Raw genomic sequence first — 22,645 nt, forward strand, 5'->3', positions numbered from 1 at the left:
GCCACAATGTGTGCATCCATCAGGAATAAGATAGCGGGTTTGGAGAAGGGGAATATGATGAGCCCTGTGTGTTTTAACTCAGATGTAAGCCTCACAGAGCTCAATGGGCTTCTTCCTTGCAAGAAAATGTATTTTGTTTATTAAAGTATTTATTTATATGCTACGCTCTTGCAAAACTTCAGAGAGGTGGAGAGCAACATTAAAATGTTTTATTCATTTAGTATTATTATTATTATTGGCATCCATCTGTCTCAGGAGACAACGGAGGACTGCATTTTTATCAACACTTAAAATAAAGAACATAGAAAAAAAAGTGAGAACGTGTTTTTTTTTATATAAAAAAGAAAGGTATGCTATACTGTATCACTATAAGAATTACAATTCCATATATGCTTATCTAATATATAGATGTTATTATCATCCAAATACATATGTATTTATTTTTAACCTATATGTTGTAATGAAATTGAGAACTCATTTATATACTTGTCCATTCAAAGTCTGCATTTATAAGCAATCCCCTCACAAGTGGCAAGAGCAGTCATGTCTTCAATTATTCGATGCAGTCATACATTAAAACATTTTAAAGCAATACAGAACAATCAGGAAAGTGGCTGGCTACTTTTAAAGAGAAATTTAAAGAGTTTTTTTTTAAAAAAAGAAAATTTAGATACTGTAAATTTTAAACAATGGCATACAGCTGTTGGCATAAAAAAAGTTCTCAAAAAGCACTTGAAAGTCAAATATGGGACGAAGTGAAGCCTTGGTGCAGTTTAGGGAGAGAAAAATGGACTTTGGGGCAGGCGGAAATTAATTTATTGCTTTGTAACACCTGCTTGATGCAAATGGGAATACTTACTCCCAAAAGCATGTGCCTGATTTACTTAAGTTTATATCTCACCCTTCCTCCAAAAGAGCTCAGGGTGGCAAACAATGCCGAGACAATACAATTAAAACTGCTAAAAACTGTTTAAAAGTCCTAAAACTCCACACCCGCTCTCAAAACCAGTAATTTCAGGGTTGCCAGGGCAGATGTTCCAGCCACCAAATCCTTGAGGTAAGCAGGGAATGCTTTGAAATTCCTTTAACAACGAGACCCGGGTTCAAATCCACGCTCTGCCATGAAGCTCACTCTCAGCCTAGCCTACCTCAAAGGGCTGTTGGGGGGGGATTCATTGAGAAGGTGGAGAAGAACCATGAACACCAGTGCGAGCTCTTTGGGGAAGACGGCGGGATAGAAATGCAACAAAGAAACCGTATTAGATAGAGGGCAGTCAAAAATCTTCGGTTTCCGAAGGCCGTCTTCATCAACCAACTGGAAGGTGTAAAAGAGATGGGGCCAGAGACCCAGACCTCTCTGTGTGCATTGGGGGGGGGGGAGGAGGTGTGTTTCTGTATTTTAGGGGGCCACCACCAAGAAGGCCACCTCTTTCAGAGGACACAAAAGATTTTGAGCAAGTCAATAAACTGTCAGGTTTTCTCCCCTTAATCCCGCCTTCCCCTCCCATTAACAACACCCTGGTTTGTTTGTTTTTAAACGAACAAACGAGGAAAGTGAAGCTTACAATCTGAAATGCCTTTCTTTCTTTCTTTCTTTCTTTCTTTCTCTTTCTTTCTCTCTTTCTTTCTCTCTCTCTCTCTCTCTTTCTTTCTTTCTTTCTTTCTTTCTCTCTCTCTTTCTTTCTCTTTCTTTCTTTCTTTCTTTCTTTCTTTCTATTTCTTTCTCCCTCTCCTCGTTCTCTCAACTTTCAGGATTCTTCGTCAGTTGCACTTTTTCGTCTGAGTGCGTTTTGTAAAATGCGTGTTCCATTCCAACTTCAAAACCAAACCCCAACCCTGCAAAACCCGTGCAATGCAATGCAATTCGTCTTCTTTTTCTTTCTGCTCTGCCAAGCTCCCTTTGTAAAATAAAAAATGTTTTATTATTATTGGGTAAGTAACCCAGAAGAAACAAAAACGCGCGGGGGGGGGGGGAGGGAGTCCGCTGACACCTGGCGGTTGGATCCCGCCACGAAGGGGTTAAGGCAAGCAGCAGCCGAACTCTCGCCTTCCTAGAAAGGAAGCGGCCCTTCGGAGCCAAGGCCCGGTGTTGTTGGGGGGAAGGAATAGCGGGCGCACCTTCCGGTCCCGCTCCTCTCGGGCCACGAAGGAGGAGCCGCATTGGCTGGCAGAGCAGCTGGAGGCTGGTTGCATGGAGGGAGCCGCCGGCGGAAGGTGCGGCGGGTTGGATTTGGGGGGGTCGGAAAAGTGGGGAGCCCGTTGCTGTGGAAGCAGAAGGCGCTTGCTCGGAGGGCGGCTCCAAAGGCTGGAGCCCCTGAGCCGCTGGTTCCAATGCTGCCTCTCTTAGGGACTAGGAACTTGGGGGAGCTGCCCTCTGGCGTTTCGGAAGGGATTCCTTTCTGCAGATGCCATTGCAGGGGGATCCTGGGATCTGCCTGCCTGCAGAGGTGGTGATCCCCCTCTGATTTTCGCTGCCCTTCGCCTCCCCAAAAAAGAACAATATTAACTGGAAAAACAAAAATATTCCTTCCAGTAGCACCTTAAAGACCAACTAAGTTAGTTCTTGGTATGAGCTTTCGTGTGCATGCACACTTCTTCAGATACACAGGAATATCTGTTACAGATAGGTAGCCGTGTTGGTCTGCCATGGTCAAAACAAAATAAAAAAAATCCTTCCAGTAGCACCTTAAAGACCAACTGAGTCTTTAATATCTGAATATCTGTGTGTATCTGAAGAAGTGTGCATGCACACGAAAGCTCATACCAAGAACTGACTTAGTTGGTCTTTAAGGTGCTACTGGAAGGAATTTGTTTTGTTTTGACTATGGCAGACCAACACGGCTACCTATCTGTAACTGGAACAGAAGTAAGGTGGGGAGGGGTATTACTCAGAAGGGTGGTGGGAATGGGTGATTGGCAGATAGCTGTGATGAGCCTGTTGACGACTCTTAACGACTGCAATAGGTCTTACAGGAAAAAGCAAAACAAAAGAAAAGAAAAGAAATTCCTTCCAGTAGCACCTTAAAGACCAACTAAGTTAGTTCTTGGTATGAGCTTTCGTGTGCATGCACACTTCTTCAGATACACTGAAACAGAAGTCACCAGACCCTTCTAAATAGTGGGAAGGTGGGGAGGGGTATTACTCAGAAGGGTGGTGGGATTGGGTGATTGGCAGATAGCTGTGATGAGCCTGTTGACGACTCTTAACGACTGCAATAGGTCTTACAGGAAAAAGCAAGGGGTGAGAAGGTGAAAAATGGCTTTGTCATGTATAATGAGATAAGAATCCAATGTCTTTGTTCAGACCAGGTCTCTCCATGGTTTTAAGTTTGGTAATAAGTTGCAATTCAGCAGCTTCTCTTTCCAGTCTATTTCTGAAATTCCTTTGTAATAGAACAGCTACTTTGAGATCTTGTATAGAATGTCCTGGGAGATTGAAGTGTTCTCCTACTGGTTTCTCTGTCTTGTGATTCCTGATGTCAGATTTATGTCCATTTATCCTTTAAGGTGCTACTGGAAGGAATTTTTTGTTTTGACTATGGCAGACCAACACGGCTACCTATCTGTAACTGAAATATTAACTGGGTTAGGAACCATAATGTGGTGGTTATGGTTTGCTAGGGAGAAGAGAGCAGAAGGGGAGAAACAGCAACTCCGAGGGGGTTAAAAGGGTGGGAAGGCGTCAGAAGGAAGAGAAAAGGCGAAATTGTGGTTTGACGGTGTGTGTTGAAAATGTTGAAATTAAATATAATAGAATTGGGGCGGGGGGGAACTGGATTGGGAATTAGGGACATAGGAAAGTGCCTTGAACGCAAGCGCTGTGGCCCTTATAGCTCAGTATTGTTCATACTGTACTGGAATGTCAGGAATCGTTTATTGTTGTTGCCAGGATTGTGGTGTTGTTGTTAATGATTTAGACTGGTGGACCCCCAGGGTCTGTGTAAACCACCCCTGGGTCCATGAGCACCATTCACATAACAAAAACGACCATAGAGGTGTCAACATTTTCAAATGTAGGGGGTCTGTGGCTGCGCTTTTGAAAAACGGGGTCCGCAGTACTTCACATAGGAATGGTCTTTCAGTGGTTCCCAATTAGCTGAGTTACAGCCCCATCAGACAGGCCTTTGAAATGTAATACATTCAAATCTTTCATAAATGTGGTGGAAGGGAGGTTAGATGGCCATCTATGATTTGGTTGAGATTCCTGCACTGCAACTTTGCAACTTTTTGCAGCTGTTGTTAAAGTTGCAAAAGGACAGAGCAATGGAGAAATCTCTGAAACAACAATGGGATGTCGGCTCAGGCGTGATGGAGAACAGCAACAACCAGGAAAAGATAGACAAAGCATTTTACAAGGACAGGAAAAAATAACATGGACAGAATAATTGCCACAAACAGGAAGAACAAGGATATAGATTGAGATCCTAATTTGTAGTTCTATAAATCATTTAATGTGTCAGCATGAATAGATGTTATTAATATTGCAGTTGTTGTAGAAGGCATTTTTATTTTGACTGGGATGTAATTGAAATTAATAAGATTTGGGAACTCACAAATAAAGGAAATCATCAAACCGTCAATTCTAGCACACGGGAGGCCACCTAAATGATATAATTTGGTATCTGAACAATTGGTATTAGTAATTGTATTATAATTTGGTATTAGGGTATTATTGGATTGAAATGGAAAATAAATAAAAAATATGATATAAAAAAGAGATTCCTGCATTGCAGGAGGTTAGACTAGATGACCCTGGGGGGTTGTGTGTGTGTGTGAACGCACGCCAAAGTAAAGTAGGGTGCCTTTTGCATGTACTGCAAGCTGTACAATGAAGGTACCCGGCACACATCTGTGAGGAGGGAATTCCTTCTGGCACATCTGTGGGGAGCTGCCCTCTGTAGGGGCTGCTACAGAGAAAGCCCTCTTTTGGGCTGCCTCTCCCCCAGGAATGAGGGTGGCGGAACTACTAAGACACCCCCTCTGCTGATCTTAACCCCTGAGAAAGTATGTAAGGGAAGGAGACAGGCTTTCTGATTCCTCTTGTAAACTTTGTTCCATACTGTTAACTACTCTCTACCGTTATCCCTTACAGTTTTCGGCCAGCGGCTACATCTCTGCCATCATGGTGAAATCATGTTGTGCAATAAACTGCAACAACAAATTTTTGCTGGGCAACAATATCTCATTTCACAGGTAAGGTGCCCTTAGGCTTGAACTGAATTTTCTCCGTACTTGGTACATTCCCTGCATATAGAAAGCTAGCAAATAATGGAGGATGTGCAGTGAGTGATGTGGCAGCTTCACTGGTCTGATCTGGCAGGCCCTTCTAACAATTTTTATCAAAGAGGATAGTTTATAATTATGGCTTCCTCCTGATGTACTAAGCAAGGAATCTTTAAATACATATATATATTATTAACTAAAGCGGGAAACATTCTATCATGTGAGCATTGAAATTATGTGAGCACCCGAACTGCAGTCTGAAATGGCACTGTCTGCATACAGCTTGGACTGCAAGCTCATTTCCCCCCATTGCTGAACTGCCGTCTCCACTCTGTGGTACCCCTCCACCGGCCCTGGTGATGTTCTGCTGCTCATCAATTGCACTTCAGGAGAGAGCCAGGACATAGGAAGAGTGCTGGGGACCACCTTCAGAGACTTGGCGGGCTGGATTAAGCCCACAAACTGGTAGTTCTCCACCCCCAAACTAAATCTGTAATCAACACGTTGATGCTGGTGTTGCACGGAGAGGTATCTTTTCTTAGAAGCCAGTCAATGTTCCTGCTTCCTTGCTCCTCTGTCCCCCTCCATCAACATCTGTGGCCCCGTCTGCACTATAACTTTAAAGCAATATCATACCTAGGACCCACGTACCTACGGGACCGCTTCTGGTATGCCCTGCGGAGGACCTTAAGGTCCACAAATGACAACACTTTGGAGGTCCCATGTCGCAACGTGGTTAGATTGGCCCTAGGGCCAGGGCCTTTTCAGTACTGGCCCCGACTTGGTGGAATGCTCTGTCACATGGGACTTGACATCTTTCCGCAGGGCCTGCAAGACAGAGCTGTTCCGCCTGGCCTTTGGTTTAGACTCAGTCTGACCCTTATGTTTCACTCCCCTTATGGTTTTGATCGATGGGCTATTATTAAAATGATGCTGCATTTTAAATTGCATTTTAACCTGTATTTTAAATTGCCCCCCCCCATATGTTTTTATTGTAATTTTACTGGTGTTAGCCACCCTGAGACCGGCTCTGGCCAGGGAGGGCGGGGTAGAAATAATAATAATAATAATAATAATAATAATAATAATAATAATAATTCCACTCTAAACAGTCTGTTGGAGCACTTGGGCATGGTCAGGAAACAGCTCCAAATGTGAGAGGCCTGAGCAAGTTCACTTTGCACCAGCAAAAGGGGAAAAAAGACGGCGAATTTCAGTCAGAGGTCCTCTGGCTGGGACGGGACGACATGGGACTGAGGGGGCAACTCCCATCTCTTGCGGGGGTGCAATTAGTGCCAGCACCGTCCGTTAAGAGTTTGGGTGTAATCTTTGATACCTCCCTCTCCATGGAGGCGCAGATTACAGCTATAACAAAGGCGGCATTTTTTCATCTCCGCCAAGCTAAGCAGTTGGCTCCTTACCTCTCTCGCCCTGACCTAGCCACTGTGATCCACGCGACGGTCACCTCCAGACTGGATTATTGTAACTCGCTCTACGTGGGGCTGCCCTTGAGACTGACCCAGAAACTCCAGCGGGTGCAGAATGCCGCAGCGAGACTCCTTACGGGGTCTTCGCTTAGAGATCACATTCATTCGGTGCTATACCAGCTGCACTGGCTCCCAGTGGAGTACAGGATCAGCTTTAAAGTGTTGGTTTTAACCTTCAAAGCCCTATACGGCCTAGGACCCTCGTACCTACGGGACCGCCTCTCCTGGTATGCCCCACAGAGGAACTTACAGTCTTCAAATAAAAACACCTTGAAGGTCCCAGGCCACAGAGAGGTTAGGCTGGCCTCAACTAGAGCCAGGGCTTTTTCGGCCGCGGCTCCAATCTGGTGGAATGCTCTGTCACAAGAGACTAGGGCCCTGCGGGACTTGACATCTTTCCGCAGGGCCTGCAAGACAGAGCTGTTCCACCAGGCCTTTGGTCAGGGCGCAGCCTGACTCCCTCCTTTGGCAGTCTTTACAAAACTTTAGTTTATGGTTGCCATCAATTTTGATTTTAATTAATTTTTATAATGTTTTTATAATGTTGCACTGATTTAGTGTTGTTAGCCGCCCTGAGCCCGGATTCGGCTGGGGAGGGCGGGATATAAATAAAATTTATTATTATTATTATTATTATTATTATTATTATTATTATTATTATTATTTACTGGCAGGCTTGAGCATACACAGTTACACATGTTTGCAGAGTCTCCGGCTAGAGCACTGGGGGGGGGGTACTCCTTTAGATGGAGAATTGGCATCTGGACTGCACAGCAAAACTCACAGCAAAGTACAGACCCAGGTTGCAGGTTCAGATTTAGCTCCAAGCACAGAACACAGCCCAGAGCCCAGCAGCAGCGAGCAGGTAGGTAGGTATCATACAGCAGAGATATTGTGCAGCAGATAGAATATGCTGGTCTAGTTCCTCTTATATAGGCAGGACAATCAAATTCTGGCCAGTTGCCAGTTGCTGATTCAGCAGTTGCCATTCAGATTTGGCCAGGTATAAGCAATCAGCAGTCTTTCACTTAAAACCAGCTGCAAGCAATCAGCATTCATATTTTTCCTGGGCGAGAGTAAACCTCCTTCAACACAGTCATGGTTTCTCCCAAAGAATTCTGGGAGCTGTAGTTTGTTAAGGGTGCGGAGAGTTCTTAGGAGAACCCCCTATGCTCCTCACAGAACTATAATTTCCAGAGTTCCCTGGGGAGAGGGATTGGCTGTCAAACCCCTCTGGAGATTGTAGCTCTGTGAGGGAGAATGTGCTAAACTAGATGGACCAAGGGTCTGACTAAAGGTCAGGCAGTACTTGCCGGGATAGCTCAGTTGGTTAGAGTGTGGTGCTAATAACACCAAGGTTGCAGGTTCAATCCCCATGTGGGCCAGTTGCGTATTCCTGCATGGCAGGGGGTTGGTCTAGAATATGATCCTGCGGTCCCTTCCATCTCTCTGATTCTATCTCTCTATCTAATTATAGCCGTGTGTGTTGGTTTCATAGTTATGAGCACAGTTTCTGGGTATCTGTGAGGAGAGGAGTTTGGGATTTTAATCTGTTTGTGCCTTGTGCCTCTGCTGCCTATGAACACATTGTATGAAATGGAACATGAATGCAGTATTTAATTGCCACACACACACTGGACGCTCGGGTTGCGAACGTGATCGTTGCGGGATGTGTGTTCGTAACCCACAGTGTTTGCAGCCCGCGTCTGCGCATACGCAGGTTGCGATTTGGCGCTTCTGCGCATGTGCAAAGCTCGATTTAGTGCTTCTGCGCATGCACGACCGCTGAAACCCGGAAGTAACCCGTTCCAGTACTTCTGGGTTTCGGCGGTCCATAACCCGAAAAAACACAACCTGAAGCGGCTGTATATCGCATACTTGTCATAGGTTTCCTCTGGGGAAAAAAGATCTGTTGAAAAAGTGGGTTTGGAACATCCGCCGCAAGAACTTCACTCCCACGCGGCACCATGTGATCTGCTCAGAACATTTTTGCGAGACGGACTACCTTGAAAACGTAGCTTCCGGGAGGCGGTACTTAAAGCCTGAAGCGATTCCGACAATGTTTAACATACCCGAGCGGCTGAAGAAGGTAAATCTCACCGTCCTCCCGTCGATCTCATGGACGGACGCCTTTGCTATACAGTACGCTTGTGTCTTACGCGGGGGACTGGCTCAGAGTGTTCTACGTGCAGTGGACGCTTGGGTTGCGAAGGTGAGCCGTGCAGGATGCACGTTCGCAACCCGGAGCGTTCGCAACCTGCGTCTGCACACGCGCAGGTTACGATTCTGCGCAAAGAGTGATTTAGCACTTCTTCGCATGCGCGACCGCCGAAACCCGGAAGTAACCTGTTCCAGTACTTGGCGGTCCGTAACCTGAAAAAACACAACCTGAAACGTGTGTAACCCGAGGTATGACTGTATATGCAGAAATGTGCGTACTCGAACCCTTGGAACCATCCCTTCACAAGTATACCGGTTTCCCTGTAGCTGGCTTGCTGAAAGGGCCTCGCTGCCCCAAGGAACTCAGAGCCTCTCAAAATGGCTCTTCTTTTTTTTTTTTTTTTTTGCTTTTCGTTGCACCTGGAGCCGCTGGCAAGAGCAGCCTCACCATGCAGGAACCCTTTCCTCCTTAGAGAGAAGAATATTTGCCTCTTTGCCTTCCTTGGGGAGCAAGGCGCTCTCTGCGCTCTGACTCCAGATTCCCTGGGATGTTCTTGTGAGATCTCGTGGGAGCACCTTAGACCCAGCGTGCAGAGAGGGCCTTTATGACTTCCATAGCTGAAGGTGGTATGCCTCTGAATACCACATGCTGGGAATCACAATTAGGGAGTATGCTGGTGTGCTTGCGTGCATGCTCTAGTTATCTCCCACTTGCTTATCTCCCGCTTAGACTACTGCAATGCGCTCTACATGGGGCTACCTTTGAAGGTGACCCGGAAACTACAACTAATCCAGAGTGCGGCAGCTAGACTGGTGACTGGGGGCGGCCGCCAAGACCACATAACACTGGTCCTGAAAGACCTACATTGGCTCCCAGTACATTTCCAAGCACAATTCAAAGTGTTGGTGCTGACCTCTAAAGCACTAAACGGCCTCAGCCCAGTATACCTGAAGGAGCATCTCCACCCCCATCGTTCAGCCCAGACTCTGAGGTCCAGTTCCGAGGGCCTTCTGGCGGGTCCCTCCCTGCGAGAAGTGAGGTTACAGGGAACCAGGCAGAGGGCCTTCTTGGTAATGACACCTGCCCTGTGGAATGCCCTCCCATCAGATGTCAAGGAAATAAACAACTATTTGACTTTTAGAAGACATCTGAAAGCAGTCCTGTTTAGGGAAGTTTTTAATGTTTGATGTTTTATCGTGTTTTTAATATTCTCTTGGGAGCTGCCCAGTGTGGCTGGGGAAACCCAGCCAGACGGACAGGGTATAAATAAATTATTATTATTATTATTATTATTATTATTATTATTATTACTATTGTCCCATAGTCCAATGGTAGGCCACTGCTGAAGGTTTCATTTTCATACAGGGCGGTAAAAAGAGGCGGCCCCATGTCCGCCGTGATCCTCCGCCAAGCCGTCAATTGAAAACCAAGGAGAGCGATGCAGAAGTGCCTTCCCCTGGGATTGATGTTGTGGGGCTGGAGCACTCCTACTCTCTCCCAGCCAGTCCAGGTAGGTCAGCATCTAAACATCACAAAAGGCTGCTGGAATACAGCGTTCTGTAAAAAAAGACCAAGCGTATGAGTTTGTGGAATGCTCTCTCCAGGGAGGTTCGGCTGGAGCCTTTATTATATACCTTTAGGCACCTTGGAAAAATGTTCCTCTTTAGGCAGGTCTTTGGCTAACACCCTTTTAAAATGTGTTTGGGGTGTGTGTGTTATTGGATTATGTATTTTGTGGTTTTATCTTGTGGTTTTATGTTGTGAACAGCCCTGAGACCTGCGGGTATAGGGCAGTACAGTGGTGCCTCGCAAGACGAAAAGAATCCATTCCGCGATTCTCTTCGTCTAGCGGTTTTTTTGTCTTGCGAAGCAAGCCCATTGACGGTTTAGCGGATTAGCGCTATTAGCGGCTTTTAGCGGCGCTTAGCGGCTTAGTGGATCAGCTGATAAGCGGCTTAGAAAAAGGGGGGGGAGGGGAAAAAACCCGCAGGAACTCGCAAGACATTTTTGTCTTGTGAAGCAAGCCCATAGGGAAATTCGTTTTGCGAAGCGCCTCCAAAACGGAAAACCCTTTCGTCTAGCAGGTTTTCCGTCTTGCGGGGCACCACTGTATACAAATTTAATAGATAAATTGTGGGAATGTTAAGGATAGTAGGAGAGGATATATTGATTAAATATTATCACTCACGCTAGTGAGTTATGTAGCAGAGCAGAGTCCCCTCAATTCAGCAGGAAGCAAGTTTGCAGATTCGTTTGAGTCTCTTTAGTTAAGCAATCCAATCTGGCTTGCCCAGATGGATTATTCCTGGTGTCCCCTTTTATCCCTCTTAAAAGAATAATGGCACAGGAGTCTTTCCTTAACAGTAAGAAGAAGTTTACTCGCATTCAGTTCACAGCATGATACCTGAAGGCAGGCTTTAGCTAGTAGTTACATAACAAAGTGTGAGTTCATCCCATAAGGGGATTGAGCCCATGTGCTGCTGGCTGAGAGCCAGCAGACAGCAAAACACATTAAGAGAACAGCATCAAGAGAAGAAAATTGCTGCAGGAGAGCAGCATGGCAGCAAGAGGAATATGGCTGTGTAACTTGGCTCTTTTATGGGGTCAGCCAGGGTCACACCCATCTCCCTGTTCACTTGCAGGGGGAGAATGCTGCAGACCAGTGGAACAGGAAGTTACGCTGGCTGGAGTAACGCGCCCCCCCCCACCTGTGATCACTCTAGGGAAACAATGAATGTTGTATTTGACTGCCCCAATGGATTGTTTAGTCGTTTAGTCATGTCCAACTCTTCGTGACCCCATGGACCAGAGCATGCCAGGCCCTCCTGTCTTCCACTGCCTCCCGCAGTTTGGTCAAACTCATGCTGGTAGCTTCAAGAACACTGTCCAACCTTCTCGTCCTCTGTCGTTCCCTTCTCCTTGTGCTCTCCATCTTTCCCAACATCAGGGTCTTTTCCAGGGAGTCTTCTCTTCTCATGAGCTAGCCAAAGTATTGGAGCCTCAGCTTCATGAGCTGTCCTTCCAGTGAGCACTCAGGGCTGATAAATAAAAATATTTTAGTACTGATCAACATAATTTATAGTTTGCTATTGAGCCAAGTGAATTGACCATCAAATGCCCCCATCCTGTTATTCACCTCTTGTCCTTAAAAACTGTTAGCCCGGGATCTTCGCTTGGCATCTGTGCGGGAACACGGCCTGACTGACCCCGCGGCAGGAAAAGGCCCTCGTTTCCTCCAGCCCAGGCCTTGGAGGGAATGCAGGGAGAGGACATGGCAGAACATCTCAGAGGAGCCCGTCGACAACTCGGACGCCCATCGCCAACGTTTCCGCCAGTTCCGCTACGAGGAGGTCCAAGGGCCCCGGGAGCTTTGCGACCGGCTCTGGGACCTTTGCCACCAATGGCTGAAGCCCGGGAAGCACACCAAACTGCAGATTCTGGAGCTGGTGATCCTGGAGCAGTTCCTGACCAGTCTTCCCTGGGAGATGCAGGAGTACGTCAAGGAAGAGCAACCAGCAAACTGTGATAGTGCCGTGACCCTTGCCGAGGATTTCCTGAAGAGAGGGCAAGGGGAAGAGGTGAGTTCATTTCCCCTATGGCGGATCCAGGCCACTGAGACTGGTTGCACAAGCTGAAAGCATAGAGTTCCAACAAGGGTAAAGGTAAAGGGACCCCTGACCATTAGGTCCAGTAGTGGCCGACTCTGGGGTTGCAGTGCTCATCTCGCTTTATTGGCCGAGGGAGCCGGCGTACAGCTTCTGGGTCATGTGGGCAGCAGGACTAAGCCGCTTCTGGAAAACCAGAGCAGCGCACGGAAACGCCGTTTACCTTCCTGCCAGAGTGGTACCTATTTATCTACTTGCACTTTGAGGTGCTTTCAAACTGCTAGGTGGGCAGGAGCAGGGACCAAGCAATGGGAGCTCACCCCGTTGCGGGCTTTGAACCGCCGACCTTCTGATTGGCAAGTCCTAGGCTCTGTGGTTTAACCCACAGCGCCACCCACGTCCCCTTCCAACAAGAGTAGCCATCTCAAAGGGAAAGAAGCTGAGTGTTGAGCATAGACTCAGACAGAGCTGCAACAGGGAACCTCTTGTGTAGGTGATATTTCTTACTGCCCTGTTGGGGTTATTCCTTCAGAGACGCTGAGTACAGCTGGTTTAAACTGGTTCTGTTTTTTCTTTCAGTCAAGGTCATACTGTCTATAATAAGAGGCCAGAAGGGTTTCTACTTTCTCTTTCTATATCTTTCCCGTCTGGTATGGTGTTCTGTATGCTTAGTGTTAATATTTAGTCTTATTATAAGTCGTCGTAAGTTTAAGTTAACTTTGCGGCAACTGGATTTCTTATGGACAGTGCCAATCCTGAATGTATTGGATTTCAGACTGTTATGCTCCTTTGCCTTCAGTAGCAGTAAAGCTCTGCTACCGCTAGTCTATTTTTGAGAATCCTGCAGCATGTTTAACTGCTAACTATACATTGGAATCCACTCTAGATCAATATTGAGTAGACTTTCAATGACAAATTCCTGTCCTAAAGCACAAGCCTCAGATGACTGCCTAGATCAGCCTTTCTCGACCTGTGGGTCCCCAGATGTTGTTGAACTACAACTCCCATCACTCCTATCTAGCAAGGCCAGAGCTCAGGGATGATGGGAATTGTAGTCCAACAACATCTGGGGACACACAGGTTGAGAACCGCTGGCCTAGATTTTCACCCAGGCTTCTGCAGGCTTCTCATTGCAGCCACTGGCTGGCCGCTGTGGGAACAGGATGTTGGGCTTGGTGGGCCCTCGGCCTGATCCAGCAGTCAGGCTTTTATTGCATTCTTAACACTGCCACATTGACGGCAGCTGCATAGTGCCGCACAGACCTGAAGGGACTGAGCCTATCCCTTTCTGGGCTGCACTGCCTTCTCTCCCTCAACCATTTCCCTGTTTTTAGGTGCGGAGGCCGCTGGCCGAGATGGCGGCCAATCTCCCCGAGTCCGACAAGGCTCCCTCGGAGGTGCGGCGTTCGCTGCGGGTCAGGAGGCCCACCAGGAAGGGAGAGGGAAGTTGTGCTTTGCTGGGTAACAATTCTTTGTGCTTCCCTTATGGTGGGTGAAGGGGGAAATCCAGCCCTCCAGGTGTTGCTGGACTCCCACCATACATTGACATCGCTTGCAAAGGCTGATGGGACTTGTAGTTCTGCAGGGCCAAAGGTTCCCCCCTCTTGTTCCTATGACATGTCTTTTCTCTCGCCTCCTCTTCCCCTCCTCCGTTGCCTGCCTGACATTCTGAGAGCTGCTGTTACAGGACCAGGGGCGTAGCGTGGGTTGTCAGCACCCGGGGCAAGGCAAGTAATTTGCGCCCCCTAACCCGGGGCAAGGCAAGTAATTTGCGCCCCTAACCCCTAACCTGCCGCTGCTGCCAGCTTCTTCTTGCTGCTGCCTGGGCTGGGGTATTTACGGTAAGGTAGCCACGGCGGCGGCGGCAGGTCCGTGTCAGGTGATCTGAGGCGAGTTGCCGCTGGTGCTGCTGCCCAAACGACGACGCTTGCCCGGAGGAGGAGGAGGGCAGAGAGCCGAGGAAAATGCAACATGGCCCAGCAGCTGCAGCGGCGGCGGCGGGGCTGTGAGGAGGGGCTGCCTGGCGCGCCCTCCGTAGCCCTGACGTGCTGGGACTGCGCCGAGTGCTGAGAGCCGCTGCCTGCCGGACGCCTTCAGCCCGGAGGCGTGCATAGCTCGTCGGTTCCGTGAGACATGGGGCTCTGCTACAGCCTGCGCCCGAGGCTCTTCGGCGACTCCGGATGTTGCGCCCGGTGCGGCCATCCCCCCCTGCACCCCCCACGCTACGCCACTGTACAGGACTCTAGTCCTGTATGAGGGGCAATTCTTATCTCCAACCTGTCACATAAAGGATTCTCTGTTTGTTTAGAAGTAGGAGGACTGGGCTATTACTTTATCTATAAAGGGAACGGCCATAGCGCAGTGGTAGAACATTCAGGAAATCCCAGTTTCAACCTTCAGGTACGGCTGGGAGAGACCCCAGTCTGTAATTCTGGGCAGCTGCTGCCAGTCAGTGTGGACACTTCTAAACTAGATGTGCCAGTGGACTCCTAACTAAAACAGTGCAGACAAAATCTAAAATGGAGGTGTTTTTAGGACATCATATGGAAGCGAACCAGTTCTATTTTTCTAAAAAAGAGGTGCCAGAACTCACCATGAACACCTCCCTTGTTCTCTTACACAGTTGAACCTCGGTTTTTGAGTGTCTCGGAAGCCGAACGATTCGGAACCTGAACACCGAGAACGTAGTTGCTTCCGTTTTCTAACGCGCCTCAGAAGTCAAACAGCTTCCGCTGTGTGTTTTTCTATTTTTTCATTGGATTTTGCTGTCTAACCATTGAGCCTCGGTTTTCGAACATTTCGGGAGTCGAACAGCCTTCCAGAACAGATTATGTTCAAAAACCGATGTTCCACTGTGACAGGCAATGGCGGCCACCTGAGAGGTGCCACAACTGAGTTCCGGAAAGTTCCAGCTGGGGAAAAAAAGCCCGGAAGCAAACTATATATGGCACCCTTTGCCCATTGGTTTCTTAGGTGATTTCTTGAGAAAGAGAGAGTTTTCCCCTTCTTCCTTAGAATTCATTTCCCCTGTGTCTGTCTGTCTTGATCCTCCAGAAGATGAGCCTGCGAGCGACAACAACCAGGCAGAGATCATTCAAGCCGAAGTCCCTGCATCTGAAGAAGTAGTGTCTCAGGAGGAAGTTTCCTCCGTGACTGAGGCTACTGAAAGTGGGTACTCATTAAATATGGCGTTTGTTTAATAGAAGCAATCTCTCTCGAGAACGGATCTGGAGCCGCTGTTTGTCATACTGCCCTGAGTAAAGGTAGCGGCGCTTAGATCTGGGCCTTGTCTCTAGGTCTGAGCCTGCCAGGGTTTCGAAGGGATTAAGAATGTAAGACCAGCACTCATATTTTACATCATGGAAGGAAAGCAGGGAGTAACCAAGAGAGGAATTCTCAGAGGTGCGCTGAGCGTGATTTATTTGACCTTTGCTTATTTATTTATTTTTATTCCCCCGCCCCCGTTATTTTATTTTGACAAAGTCATCATCATAAATAAATGAGAATAAAAATGTGCACCCCACCCCCAAGACCATTCTATTGGAACCATCCAACCTCCCAAAATTTCAGCACCTCCTGCGATGGTTTGGCCCCTTTCCGTTTTAACAATACAAATTCTACAAACACCCTCCATATCTCTTCAAAATCATTTCTCCTGCATATTCCCCGTCTTACCTTAATGGCACATGTTAATTTATTGTTAAAAGCTATATCCCACACCTCTTTATACCATTCTTCCATTGTATATTCCGCTTGCCCCTTCCACTTCCTAGCTATCATAATTTGTGCGGCTGTCAAAAAATTTGTGAGCAAAGCCCTTCATGGCCTGCAAACCTTCCACCCCATCGTAAATTGATAATGATGCTACCTCTGGGCTTTTGGTCGGCTTTAATCCGGTGATTTCTGTTATCTCCTTAAACACCCTTTGGCAGAAAAATTGTACTTATTTACACCCCCACCACATGTGAACAGAATTCCCTGTTTCCTGGCATTCCCTCCAACATAACACAGAATATTCCTTGTTTATTTGATTTAATCTAACTATATCAGATTAAATCAGGTCAGACCATTGCTTATTTATTAGTATTATTTTAAATATAATTAGGTTCATTTTCATTCTTGTTAGTGTTTGATGTTTTATTGTGTTTTTTAATATTCTGTTGGGAGCCACCCAAAGTGTTGATTTTCTGAGCAGATACCCATTCCAGAGCCTCTTACAATCACAAAAGCAACTTCAACGTTAATCAGAAACGGTGTGTATTTGGCTGTATCCCTTGTACCCCCATTTCTCCACAGCAGTTTTCAGGCTCCATTTCCGCCCTCCTCTCTCATCCTTATAGTTGTGCCGGTGAGCGATGGGTGGCAGAGCGACGATGAAGGGGAGCTGTGTGGGGCACCGTGCGAAGGAAGCGAGGGCACAGAGATGGAGGAAAACTCCAGGGGTCTGGGGAGAACAAAGAGGCGACAAGGATCTGAGGCACCTGAGAAGGGGAAGAAGAAACTGGCAGGTAGTCTCTTATTTCTATTCACTTAGTTATTTTTGCTACCCGCTCTTCATCCTGAGGTCCCAGGGTAAGTCACAATGATGTAAAATGCTGTTCCTAGCATTAGTCTGATTGGTGTCCGAAAGACTGAGCGCTAACCAAAAATTTTTTTTTACTTTTTTAATCTTTTTTTTACCGAAGTACAGTGGTGTCTCGCAAGACGAAAAGAATCCGTTCCACGATTCTCTTTGTCTAGCGGTTTTTTTGTCTTGCGAAGCAAGCCCATTGACGACTTAGCGGATTAGCGCTATTAGCGGCTTAGCGGCTTAGAAAAAGGGGGGGGAGGGAAAAAAACCCGCAGGAACTCGCAAGACATTTTCGTCTTGCGAAGCAAGCCCATAGGAAATTCGTTTTGCGAAGCACCTCCAAAACGGAAAACCCTTTCGTCTAGCGGGCTTTCCGTCTTGCGAGGCATTCGTCTTGCGGGGCACCACTGTAGTGAAATATTGCAAACATTTGCAGCAAACAGGTTCAGTAGATCTGAGGAAGCGAAGGCAAGGGAGGCGAATTAGAGTAAGGGTTCTCTTGTTTGACAGTGAAAGGGAGAGAGATAGCACTCCCAGTGGCCAAAAGTCCCCCAGATTGCCCCAAATTGGGTAAGACACAAGGTTTATTTACACATAGCTATGGTAACAGAGAGCTGCAGAGGAGGCGCATTCAGAGACTTGTCAAGACAGGCCCAGAAGTGGACTAAAAATAAAATATGGAAGAGATCTGCCCGAGTCTGTGTCGGCATCAAAAGTGGCCTTTGCCCCTTGGCCACTTCCGGTGAATTCTCCTCAGAGTTCTTTGCTCTTGCAGAGGCAAACGGACAGCACCATTCCCAACACCTCGGTGAGAGAAACGGCTGCGCAGACCCCCATGATGACTTCGTTGTTCTCTTGAAACCATTTACGGGCGGAGACCACGCAGCCCGTCTTCCTCACCGGCCAGCTGTCAAAGGCGTCGGACGGAGCAGCCAGAGGGCAGAAGCCTATCGCTGCCTCCGAGCTGGTGGCGTTGACGCCGCAAGAGCAAGGGTAGAGTGTGTAATTTCTGTCCTGGAGGAAGAGGTTCAGCTTCCAGTTTTCCGGCCCGATCCATCCGCAGCAAGACATCTTGGATTGGAAATAGTCCCAGGCCAGCATGGCGGACCTGTTGGTTTCGTGCCTCAGGTCGTAGTACCGGATGAGGTGGAGGACAAAGGTGGGCGTTTTTTCCTTCATGGCCTTCGCACGGTGGTAGATGAGCAAGAAGGTGGTGGCCTGGGCCGCCAGGAGCAGGAGCAGGCCGAGGAAGTAGAGCCCCAAGAAACAGCGGCTCCCGCTGAAGGCCCCCACGCAGCCCAGGAAGCCCATCACCATGGTGACGGCCCCGACGCCAATCAGGGTGTAAGGCACGATGTACATGGTGGACGTCGAGATCTGCAGGATGGTAATGAAGTTTCTCTTGTCAAACAAGACCCATAGTCCGGATCCCATCAGCATGGCCCCCAGGACAAAGAAGAGGTGGTTGAAGAAGAAGAGGCTGTAAACAGTGGCTTTCTGACAGTTGGGCCTCATCTTCTCACAGACGCAGCTTCCTTCTGTTTCGGAACTCAGAACCTCCAGGACAGACACACAAACACACCGTTCAACAGCTGTACAGGCTTGGATGAGCCACAGAACAAGTGCCTGAGAGCCCCTGGGCTCACAGCTTTTTTTATTATCATCTAGTCGCCTTTGAGTTCTGCACCCCAACCCCTCTTGTTTTTTAACATCTGCCACTTCATTTATATGGTCTTTTCCCCCTCTCCCCCTCCCCTTTCTGGAAGTGGAGCGCTTAGAAGTGGCCTTCCTCCCCCTCTTAGCTGACGTGGTACATTCCATTTGATTTCCTCACTTCTAACCTGATGACCACTGGTCAGGGATGATTGGAGTGGAAAATTCAGCAACATCTGGAGGGCTCTCTCTCTCTCTCTATATATATATATGTTGTTGTTGTTTAGTCGTTTAGTCGTGTCCAACTCTTCGTGACCCCCTGGACCAGAGCACGCCAGGCACTCCTGTCTTCCACTGCCTCCCGCAGTTTGGTCACACTCATGCTGGTAGCTTTGAGAACACTGTCCAACCATCTCGTCCTCTGTCGTCCCCTTCTCCTTGTGCCCTCCATCTTTCCCAACATCAGGGTCTTTTCCAGGGAGTCTTCTCTTCTCATGAGGTGGCCAAAGTATTGGAGCCTCAGCTTCACAATCTGTCCTTTCAGTGAGCACTCGGGGCTGATTTCTGTCAGAATGGAGAGGTTTAATCTTCTTGCTGTCCACGGGACTCTCAAGAGTCTCCTCCAGCACCATAATTCAAAAGCATCAATTCTTCAGCAGCCTTCTTTATGGTCCAGCTCTCACTTCCATGCATCACTACTGGGAAAACTATAGCTTTATATAAATCTACCCATCTCTTTAGAACAATAAAAATACAATTGTAATTTGTATTTATACCCTGCTTGTCATCAAATGATCTAAGTTGAGTTACAGAAATATAACAATGAAAATAACTGCAATATATCAAAAGAATACTTGCCTTTGACTTCAGGTGTCTCAATAGACCTATGCAGTTGTTTATAATTTCATTGAGTGGCTATTCACTTTAGCAGTTATTCTGTTAGGGTTGTGATACGTCAATAATAATAATAATAATAATAATAATATAATAATAATAATAATAATATATTATTATTATTACTATTAAAGTGGTACCTTGGAACTCGAATGGTTTGGCTCCTGAATAAATCGGCTCCTGAACACCACAAACCTGGAAGTGAGTGTTCCGGTTTGCAAACGGTTTTTGGAAGCCGAACATCCGATGCCTTGGTTTTCAAACCGTTTCAGGAGTCGAATGGACTCCTGGAACAGATTAAGTTCGACAACCAAGGTCGAACTTATTATTTATTTATTTATTTATTTATTTATTTATTATACCCCACTCATCTGGGCAGCTTACAGCACATCTTAAAACATAATAAAAACGGACTTCCGGGTTGGCGCCATCGCCGAATGGCGGACTCCCTCCGAGCTCCGGAGGGAGCCTGCTCGGCAGGGGCTGGGTCCCGCCGCGCCGGCGACACGGTGACCCTCAAAAACCATGGGCGCAGAAGCCCATGGACCTGGTGACTCGGCGGGCACCGTTTGCGCCCCCCGACCCGCGAAGGAGCCTTTTTAAAGGCTGCTGAGCGGGGGATGGGGGGTGGGGTGGTGCTATGAGTCCTCCGCTTCCCCTGCCAAGCGAAGCCGCATGCCATTTGACAGAGAGCGCTGACTTCTTCCATTGAAAATTTGGACCAAAAATAACAACCCCTGAGTAATTGGAAAATCGGAGTTAAAAGGAAATTTTTTTTTTAATTTTGGAACGAGCGGGGGAGGTGCAAAAAGGAAGTCCGTCTCCCCCTTGCTGTAGAGGATTTAAAGCAAGGATCTGACAATTAAGACCGAGAGAAGAGTCTGTTTTTTATTGATAAAAGTTATTAATTTCACGATGGAAAATTATAAGATTGTGCCGGAGGAGAAAAGTGGATTGTGTGGGCTAAAGTGCAACCCCCCCCCCGGGAACCGGGAGTGATCCGTGAGAGCGCCTGGTGAGGAGATATAGAGATTTTGACAGCTGTCAAAGTAGCTGTCAAAGTTGGAGAATAAAAAGAGAACTTTGTTACGAGGACTTTGCCGGTTGGATTCGTTACAATTTGGATATAAATTGTTGAAAACAAGGGATAACAAGTTACTTTGACTTTTGGGTGTGATCTGGAAGGAAACTGAGTTACCATAATCCCTCTAGAGGGGGCTTTGGGACACTACAAGAATCGATGTAAGTGGAAAAATACTCTTGGAATTGAATAGGACTTCTTATCTCCTGGGAAAGCTGCAAAAATGAAACATTGTTTTGTCTACAGAGGTCTCTACACTAAAGGAGACAATAGATATATCTATTAAAGAACGGAAGGGACTTGACGCAAGTTTTTGTTCCTGAACAAATAAAGCCTCTGTAGAAGAACTAGAAGCTTTTGGAATTAGAACGTTTTTGCAGCGGAACAGGAAAAGAAACCAGAGGAAAGTGAGGACAGAGAACAACAAGAATTGGACAAAGCTGGAAGTGGGAACATTTGGGACATTCAGACTTAAAAGGACTAAGAAACAAAATTTGAGTTTTACTCTAAAACATAGAGATCTGGATGGAAAAAATGGACCTTCTTGAGATAGTTTTCCCAAGATTGGGTGTTTGAAACTAAAGACTATTAAAAAGATGGCAAAGACTATCAAAAAGACGGCAAAGTGGAGTTGAGAAAGATTTGGACATGGACGTGGGGTCTCCAGGCTGACAGCAGATTTGATGGACATTGGGGATCGAATCCGGGAAAGGGGGGAGGGAAATTCGGAATCCAAAGGGTGTAAAATTATACTTTGTTCTTTATTTTGTTCTGTTCTGCGTATTAAAGAGGGGAATTCGTGGAAGGGAACAGGGGTCGATCTTAGGGGGGAAAAATTATTTTTAAGTTGAAGAATGGCTTGAACATTGGAGCAATGATAATAAGCTTAAAATTTGGGGTAAGAACTTGTTGAACTAATTTAATGGAATTGGAATACAAGAGGGGGTGGGGTGGGGAAGTCCTGGAAGGATGTTAATGAAAGTAAGGCCTAAATGCAAATGTTTCTTTTTTTCTTTTTCTTTTTTTTTTTCTTTTATATTTTGGATTTTCTGGAAATTTCAATAAATATTATTTTTTTAAAAAAATTAAAACATAATAAAAACATCAAACATTTGGGATGTGGCCTGTATTCAGCCCCCTTAAGCACCTTTTCCTCTTAGGCATATGTGGTTCTCCCCCTCCTCATTTGATCCCCACAACAACCCTTTGAGGTGGGTTAGGCTGGGAAGCAGTGACTGGCCCGAGGTCACCCAATGAGCTTTATGTCTGAGTAGGGATTTGAACCCTGCTCATACTTCCACACCATCCTGGCTTGCCAACTGTTTCATCCACTGATTTTGCTTTGCTTTTCAATTTATTACATGATTTTTATTGCACTCCCCACATTTAAACTGCTCTGGAACATAATTTCACTCTAGGGCAGCATCTAAATATTTAAGACAAGTGGCATAAACATACTGTTGCTAATATCATAATTGAATCAATTTGACTTTAAATTTGTTTGTGAGTAGAAGCAATTTGACTTTGAAGTCAAATGCATCCTTTTTAGCTGAAGCACATATGTGTGTTAGAAGCGTTTCCCCTTGTGCCAGAAGGAAGAATGTCTCTTTTAAGATGGGCTTCAAAAAACAATTTCTTCTCATGTACAGGAGAGGGAGGAATATTCTAAAAGAAAAAAGGTGCAGATTCTCTTAAGTTTCTTGGGGGTTTCCCAAAGACCAGCCGCCATGTGAGAACAGGCTGATGGGCCAGATGAGACTTCGGTCTGAACTAGCAGGCTATTTTCATGGTTTTTATGTTGCATTATCCAAGCAGAACAACACATTACACGGACGTACATACACACAAGGAGAAGCTATCAGTGGGCTGGGTGAAACCTCAAGGCTTTCAGAAATACAAAAAATCCCTAAGGTAGAATCCACGCTTCCAAAAAGCCCAATGAGGATGTCGCATGCTGACGGTTGGGGACCG

General features: G+C 46.7%; 2 protein-coding genes and 1 pseudogene across 5 annotated transcripts in view; 1 reads left to right on the forward strand and 2 right to left on the reverse strand.

The window, feature by feature from the left end:
• The window catches only part of LOC309336514 (uncharacterized protein), a 36,859-nt gene extending 35,173 nt beyond the window's left edge, over positions 1 to 1,686 (reverse strand). Inside the window, exon 1 of the mRNA XM_081852374.1 lies at positions 1,566 to 1,686. The gene's annotated coding sequence lies outside the window, so the exon portion shown is untranslated. The remainder of the gene's footprint in view (positions 1 to 1,565) is intronic.
• Positions 1,687 to 2,090: 404 nt separating this feature from the next.
• The window catches only part of LOC309336505 (uncharacterized protein), a 28,041-nt gene continuing 7,486 nt past the window's right edge, over positions 2,091 to 22,645 (forward strand). For 2 of the 3 annotated variants that reach the window (XM_081852339.1, XM_081852340.1), the window contains exons 1-8: positions 4,806 to 5,004; positions 5,093 to 5,193; positions 8,598 to 8,799; positions 10,237 to 10,381; positions 12,031 to 12,449; positions 13,811 to 13,937; positions 15,531 to 15,644; positions 16,817 to 16,984. In XM_081852339.1, the coding sequence (XP_081708465.1) occupies positions 4,810 to 5,004; positions 5,093 to 5,193; positions 8,598 to 8,799; positions 10,237 to 10,381; positions 12,031 to 12,449; positions 13,811 to 13,937; positions 15,531 to 15,644; positions 16,817 to 16,984 (1,471 nt within the window). In that variant the 5' untranslated portion in view covers positions 4,806 to 4,809. Of the gene's footprint in view, positions 2,215 to 4,805; positions 5,005 to 5,092; positions 5,194 to 8,597; positions 8,800 to 10,236; positions 10,382 to 12,030; positions 12,450 to 13,810; positions 13,938 to 15,530; positions 15,645 to 16,816; positions 16,985 to 22,645 lie in introns of those variants that run through there. The other variant, XM_081852341.1, reaches the window with a different exon arrangement.
• Positions 17,457 to 18,853, reverse strand: LOC309337190 (CD82 antigen pseudogene; annotated as a pseudogene). The gene has a single exon. The product of its transcript is annotated as a CD82 antigen pseudogene (transcript).

This window comes from Podarcis erhardii, assembly GCF_964252035.2.
Source record: "Podarcis erhardii genome assembly, chromosome: 2".
NCBI lineage: Eukaryota > Metazoa > Chordata > Lepidosauria > Squamata > Lacertidae > Podarcis > Podarcis erhardii.